The sequence below is a fragment of the Eucalyptus grandis genome, chromosome 8 (genome assembly GCF_016545825.1).
Source record: "Eucalyptus grandis isolate ANBG69807.140 chromosome 8, ASM1654582v1, whole genome shotgun sequence".
NCBI lineage: Eukaryota > Viridiplantae > Streptophyta > Magnoliopsida > Myrtales > Myrtaceae > Eucalyptus > Eucalyptus grandis.
Window position 1 is genome coordinate 21672335 of NC_052619.1, and position 6804 is coordinate 21679138.

Genomic DNA, 6804 nt, shown 5'->3' on the forward strand with positions numbered 1-6804 from the left:
GAATTCCATTGCTTCCTCGCATCCAACGGCCGAGATCTCTCCACGCGTCGCGGCAGGAGCTCGATCCAACCCAAAGTTTTGGATTTGCCGCGCTCTGCTCCACCCCACCACCGGACCAAAGGGAGCCTCCAGCTTCGGGATTTGTCGCGCCCGGACGAACCGGCGGGTCGGACAAGTGCCGAACCAGCGCCGCCGCCAGCTCGAGCCTTCGAATCCGAACCTACCACGGCCTCTCTCTCTCTCTCTCTCTCCTCTTATCTTGTCTTGTTCGGTTCGAGTGTGGACAAGACACGTTCCTTAAACGCTGAAAACTCTCCCCGAAAAATCACCTTTATTTATTTCATTTTTCATGACTCTCACGCTTCTTCTTCTTTTTCGTCTTCCGCCAACTGAAAAAAGATCGATTTTTTAGACCGGAAAAAAAGGGAAGAAAAGATTAAATCTTTTCCTGTTTTCCTTTGACTTCCGCTGCCGACCCTCCGATGATGCCGGCACTGGATCGACGCCCTCGGAACGTATGACCCAGATTTGCATGAAATGATGTGCCACGTCGAGTCTTGCTGAAGAAAAAAAAAAGCCCGAAAAAGCATTAAAAAAAGACTGCGTTTTTTTATACGTTTTTGCATACAGGGAGGCTTACGTTTGCAGTTCCTTCTGGGGCTCTCTCTGACCGGAGTTTCTCTCTCTGCCCCAGCTTGGCAGCTACTGTTCAGGTGGGTTCCTTGGTTTTTCGTTTCTGGGTCAGCTTTTGTCGTGGGAGAAGGCGTGTCTTGCTGTGATCTGTCGATCTTGTTGAGCTTCGGAGGTTCTGGTTTGGTTCAGATCGGAACTTCGAGGCTGGCCTTGGGGATGTGCTTTGAATCCCCGCGGCTTTTGCGGGGAGGAGAGTTTTCTTTAGTTCATCGGCGACGGTCGCTGCGCTGCATGTGTGTGCCGGAGTTCAGGAAGGAGTGATTTCTTGTGGGGGGAGAAAATGGGCGGGATTGGACTCGTTTTTGTTTTCCCGAGAAAATTTTGAAACTGGGTCGCTGAGCTGCTTCAGTCAGCTTTAAATTTTGAAACTGCGTCGCTTTCTCTCTCTCTCGCTCTCTCGCCATTCTTGTGGGTTTAGGAAGAGCAGCGTGTACAATCACTTGCCAGGAAAGAAGGGTATATTTTTCTTGGACCAGATTTTCCTGGGAAATTGTTAAACAGAGTAGAAGATTCGTTCTTCGCACTTTTTACTGCTCATTTCGTCTTTTCAGCGAAAAAAAAAGAAGAGAAAAATTCAAGGTCAGTGGAACGAATAGAATTTAATGCGCGCAACGACTCTATCATTTTGCAGGGAGAGGGTATGTCCAAGTGTTACGCAATAAAAAGGTCTGGCCTTTTTGCGTAGTCAAACTGGGTTTCGCTTGGCCTCGATCCGTTGCAAAGAGCTTCTGCGCTTTCGTGTTGGGGAAGAGTTTTCTGTAGATTTCGGCCGTTCTGAAATGTCTGAGAAGACGGTGGTATCGATTGATCCGTTGTTGAGAGATTTGAACGAGAAGAAGCAGAGCTTCCGGCGGAACGTCGTGTCGCTGGCGGCGGAGCTCAAGGACGTCCGGAGTCGGCTGGCATCGAAGGAGCAATCTTTTGCCAAAGAAACCCTCACAAGGCAGGCACGTGATGGTCATTGTGTAAAAATTCCTTTCTTTTTGGTTTGCTTTTTGTCTTTTGTTCTGGGTCGATGGGTTCGCTTTTGAATCTTCAAGTCCATGCGAATGTGAATTCTCCCTCCTCTCTCTCTCTCTCTCTCTCTCTCTCTGTGGGTTTTGCTGTGTGAGCTGCTTTTGGTGGTGGGGTCAGCTTTGTTGTATGCGTTTGGAAATGGATCTGAGTTCTCTTTTTCTTTTTTGGGTTTGCCTATTGTTTTCAGGAGGCGGAGACCAAGGCGAAAAACTTGGAAGAGGAGATCCACAAATTGGAGGAGAAATTGGAGGAAAGAAATGGACAGCTTCAGGCTTCAGCTGGTAGTGCTGAGAAGGTCTGATTTTTTTCCTCCTTTTTGGTCCCTGTTTATGAGTCGATGGTGTTTTTCTTGTGTTGATCGTGATTAGAAGACTTTTCTGACCTTCCCTTTTGTTCAAATGGCTTGGTCGTTGTGGTCCTTTGTCTGTTCTATTAAACAATCCGACCATGGCAATGATGCCTTTTGGCCTTTTACCTTTGTTTTCTTATTGAAACAAGTCAAAGGAAAACGGGTACTTTTGTTTTGTGGTATATTTCAAATTCCAGTTCAATTGAATGAATTATTCAAGAAACTTTATCAATGGAAAGGACAACATGAAGTTGATGAACGATGGTAGGAAGTGAATACGTCTGACAATTGGGACATATGTACGGTGGCTGTACACTGGGTTCTTATCTAGTTTGTTGCTCTCAATGTGAATCGTAATTCTTGGAGACCATTAGAATGCAAATACTTTTGTGATGCATTTCTTTTAATTTGTTTTTATGGACGTTTCTTGACACCAAGTATCTGATCTTGAATCTCTGGATGCTTGCTGAGATGACTTGATTATGTGACATTATTACCACCTTATTTGCTGCAAATCTAGTTAGGAAATGTGTCCAGCTGTAGCTACAGGTTTTAAGCATTTCCTTTCCCTGGATCTTGTGCCAAGTTTTTCCTTCTGAATTGACCCCTTAGCTCCAAAAATTTACAACTCATGTTATACTACTGTAGATATTTGGGAACTCAAAAGCATTTTCCTTAGGAAGAAAACATTGAAAAAGGAGTAGATTATGGTGTTTTCTGAAAAACTTTGAAAGGTGCATTGTGTCACTTTAAGCATTAGATTTTGCTCTAGAACTCCTTTTAACACATTTCTTGAGTGCAAGAAAATCTGTAGTCCAAGAGGCAAATGATACCATTATCAATCCCCTAATATATGTTGTCTGAATATCCTGATGTAAGCTCTGAATGTTTAGGTGGGTCATGTCCCTGCTAATTTTTTTGGTGGCATATCCTGCACCTGAAATTCTAGTTTCCCGGCTACTTTGATTTAGTTATTATTCACATCAAATTAACATGCTTAGAAATGGTTTAACTACTTGCATGCCTTTATCGGATGATAGTTGGTAGTTATTGAAAGACTTGAGGAACAGTAGTGGTTGGGCCTCACTGTTATTGAATTTTGTGCCCCTCAACCAGATTTGCAAATTTGGCAAACAAAATCCATAGCAGGGCACATCTCTTTAGAATTTCCACAAATATCATTTTTTAATCTGCTTTTTACCAAAGTCATCAATTTAAGCTTCTGTGGTGTAGAATCATGTGTAACTACAATCATGTCACTATAAATTGCTTGAGAAAACTAGCAACTTCTTAAAACTGCCGCTGAAGCTTATAATTTAGATCTTACAACTACCTTGTGAAGTTCGTTTTGTTAGCTATCCGAAGTAGTGGGAAGAGCGTTAGATTTGGTTATATGGACAATAACTAGTATAGTCACTTTGGTTAAGGATTTATGAAATATAGGAGTAGACTTTACTGAACATGGCTTTATTATCCATTTATACTTGGTCGTGAATGTAACGCATTCGCTTTTTAACTTGAATCTTTGAAGAATTCTAGTCTATTACTTGTAAATGGCTTTGCATTAAAGATTTGATCGAGGATGCTTATGTTCTTCCATCCTGTGTGCCTTTTGTTTTCCATTCCATTTCTGGGCATAAGCACGTTCAAGTTGCTTTAGTGAGCTTATTTCTTTTTTTTTTCTCTTTTTGTCAGAAAATGTTGTAGTGCTTTGAAACAATCAAATTGACGCTTGCAGAAATGATCTTGCATACTGTTCTTTTGCTTTTTGTGTGCTATTTCTGATCATAAATGTGTAATGCAGCAGTATCTCAAGGAATTAGATGATCTAAGATCACAGCTCGCAACCACACAGGTCACTGCAGAGGCTAGTGCTGTGTCAGCTGAATCAGCGCAACATCAGTGCTTGGCACTCTTGAAGGAATTAGATGAGAAGAATAGTTCTATAATGGAGCATGAGCATCGTGTAAATGTGCTAGCTGAGCAGTTAGATAACTTGCAGAAGGATCTTCAAGCAAGGGAATCTTCTCAAAAGCAATTAAAAGATGAAGTCTTGAGAGTCGAACATGACATTATGCAAGCTCTTGCCAAATCTGGAGTCGGCAAAGACTGTGAGTTGAGGAAAGTACTAGATGAGGTTTCTCCAAAGAATATTGACAAGATCAATAAGCTTTTGGTTGTTAAGGATGAAGAGATAGTGAGATTGAGAGATGAAATCAAGATAATGTCTGCTCACTGGAAGATAAAGACCAAAGAATTGGAATCACAGGTAATACCTCTTTTAGTGCTACCAGGGTTGCTTTTAAGATTGATACTTTTAGTGCTCTAATACTAGAAATTGTTTGAATTGTTTAATGCTGTTTTTCACTAAACCTGTTTTCTGGAACAGTTGGAAAAGCAGCGTCGAGCTGATCAAGAATTGAAGAAACGGGTGTTGAAATTGGAATTCTGTCTCCAAGAATCTCGTGCTCAAACACGAAAGCTTCAACGGGTATGTTTCTTTATCATCGCTTGAGTGCATATTGGCTATTGAATTTATTAGTCCATGTTCAGGTAGGATTAGCTAGAATATTTTGGAACTTGTGTCTCATTAAAGGTGGACCAGGATCCCTATTAATTTTATGGTCCACTTAGCAACTTTGGGAATCGTATAGAGTTTGTTTGAATGGATTTTATGCTCACACGTCACTCTTGCCCTAGTTTGACCCAACTGAGAAGTTGGTACATGAAATTCTCGTAAGGATGTGGAATTTGTCAATTTCGGGTCAATTTATTGAGATTGCTTTCCATTGAAAGTGCGTTTCCTCAACTATTGTACATCTTTGTAATGAAATAGATGGGAGAACGAAGGGATAGAGCTATCAAGGATCTTAGAGATCAGTTAGCAGCAAAACAGCAACAGGAGGAGGGACATGCCATTAACGATAAACAGAACTTCTGGGAGTCCTCTGGCTTCAAAATCATGGTTTCCATGTCGATGTTGATCTTGGTGGTGTTCTCCAAGCGATGAATGGTATAGTTTCTAGTTTCTAGTGATGTATAAAAAGAAATTGTTGCCGTATAGTTCAGTCACGTAGTTTAGGACCTTTAGGTAGTTATCATTTTGTTAGTACAACTGCAATCCTCGTGGGCTCTCTTTTGATCCCATTGCGGCTACCGCTCAGAGCTCGAGCTTAGAATACCTTCAAACTTATGTAATGCGTATTTTAGCAGTATTATCGTCCGGTATATACTCTTCCTGTGCAGACATATATCCCTTTGCATTAGGCAATAGACATCAAATATGAACCTCGACCAAAATTCATGGAAATAATTGTGCTAGATATTGTTCAACAATGCTAAATATCCGTGGTTTTTTGCTGCATGGATTGCATTTTTTGACATTATTAGGTAGGAGTGTGCAAAAGGGACTGCTTGAATTGGATCAAAACAACCGGTTTGGTCTGGTTTTGAGGAGTGTCAGTTTGGTTTTTATGAACTGGTGTCTGGGCGGTTTAGTTCAAGTTCTTGGTTCTAATAGGAAACTGGACTAAATTGAGTACATATATATTTTTTAAAATTTCTTTGAAAAAATGAAAGTGACTATTTTTTTAAATTTTTTCATAATAGAAGGTATCACTTAGTGGGAGACAAAAAAGTGATTGATTTCATTAGATCGGATTGGAACTAGATCGGACACTAGATCGGACCGGATCATTGGTTCGGTTCCTAGCTGGTCTTCGATTTCAAGTGGAATTGATTGGATTGGATTGGGAATTGATTACCCTTATCATTAGGTCTCCTGAAATTGTGGTTAGTGTTAATGCCACCCTCAATCATTTGTACACTAACGTGTATAAAATCCAAGCACATCTCCTCGAGGATCATGAGCAGAAAGTCAATATGTTTGGTGCAACGAATTCATTGCTTGATGGGACACTCTCCTGGTCAAGGGGGCATCCAGTGCAAGCTGGTGTGAGGCTGAGTGCCTTCCATGTGAGCGAAAAACCGCCTTTGGACAGGAGGCCTAAGCCTTCTTTCCTCTCTCATCATGTTACTAATGACTCAATGATGCTCAACGTGGTTTGCTTTCTGTTTTTTTCTCGCGCTGCTTTATGGTTTCCTACTTTTTCTTGACTTAATGGCTTGTCAATAAAAAGATATCCGTTACTCTGTCTTTGGCATGATTTCTGCCATCAACCCTCCAATCCTACCCCACCTCAGGAAAATCAACATTGGATTGCTCATGAATGAGTCAGCATCACATCACCATAGAAAAGTTTGCATTTTTGTTGCAAAAGAAAAAGGAAATTAGGAAATTTTGAAATCCCAGCAGCGGGAGTGATTGCAGCAGGGTGAGCCCAGTTTTTAGTTTTTAGTTTTTTTATTTATTTATTGGTCATACTCTATTTTTACTAACTCTTACTCTTGGATTTTTACCCTGCCTTCTTACATGATGTGGGAGTCAAAACCCACATTGGAAAATAAATCATCCCCACCTCAATCTCCCGAGGTGGGGATTCGAACCCCCCACCTTCTCTTTTTATGTTGGAAGAGTGGCCATGAAAGGGTGGCTACGGGGAGGGCGAGCCAGGTTTAATTTGTGAGTTTGCGTTCTCACAAAATTATTAATTGTTAAAAGCTTAGAATTAGGCACATAGTCCAAGGGGAAAACATTCAAGACCGATGTATCCCGACTGTTGGATCTGATAATTTCATAGATCTGGTGGAACTCATTTGAAATTGAGAAATTGTGTTAATGGCAA

At 41.1% G+C, this 6804-nt stretch overlaps 1 protein-coding gene across 2 annotated transcripts; it reads left to right on the plus strand.

Moving 5' to 3' along the window:
• The first annotated feature begins 355 nt into the window (after positions 1-355).
• LOC104456897 (nuclear envelope-associated protein 2) lies at positions 356-5392 on the plus strand. Of its 2 annotated transcripts, none has more exons than XM_010071792.3 (6): positions 356-713; positions 1325-1640; positions 1898-2005; positions 3867-4328; positions 4449-4550; positions 4896-5392. In XM_010071792.3, the coding sequence occupies exons 2-6, from the start codon at positions 1473-1475 to the stop codon at positions 5067-5069; spliced, it is 1014 nt and encodes a 337-aa protein (XP_010070094.1). In that variant the 5' UTR covers positions 356-713; positions 1325-1472; the 3' UTR covers positions 5070-5392. The 2 variants fall into 2 exon arrangements, with proteins under 2 accessions (XP_010070094.1, XP_010070092.1); XM_010071790.3 differs by having other exon boundaries at positions 368-713; positions 3864-4328.
• Positions 5393-6804: the final 1412 nt, after the last annotated feature.

Coding starts and splice junctions, on each gene's coding strand:
- LOC104456897 (XM_010071790.3), top strand. CDS start 1,473: ATGTCTGAGAAGACGGTGGTATCGATTGATCCGTTGTTGAGAGATTTG. Junction 1,641..1,897: donor AAGAAACCCTCACAAGGCAG/GCACGTGATGGT, acceptor TATTGTTTTCAG/GAGGCGGAGACCAAGGCGAA. Junction 4,329..4,448: donor CCAAAGAATTGGAATCACAG/GTAATACCTCTT, acceptor TTTCTGGAACAG/TTGGAAAAGCAGCGTCGAGC.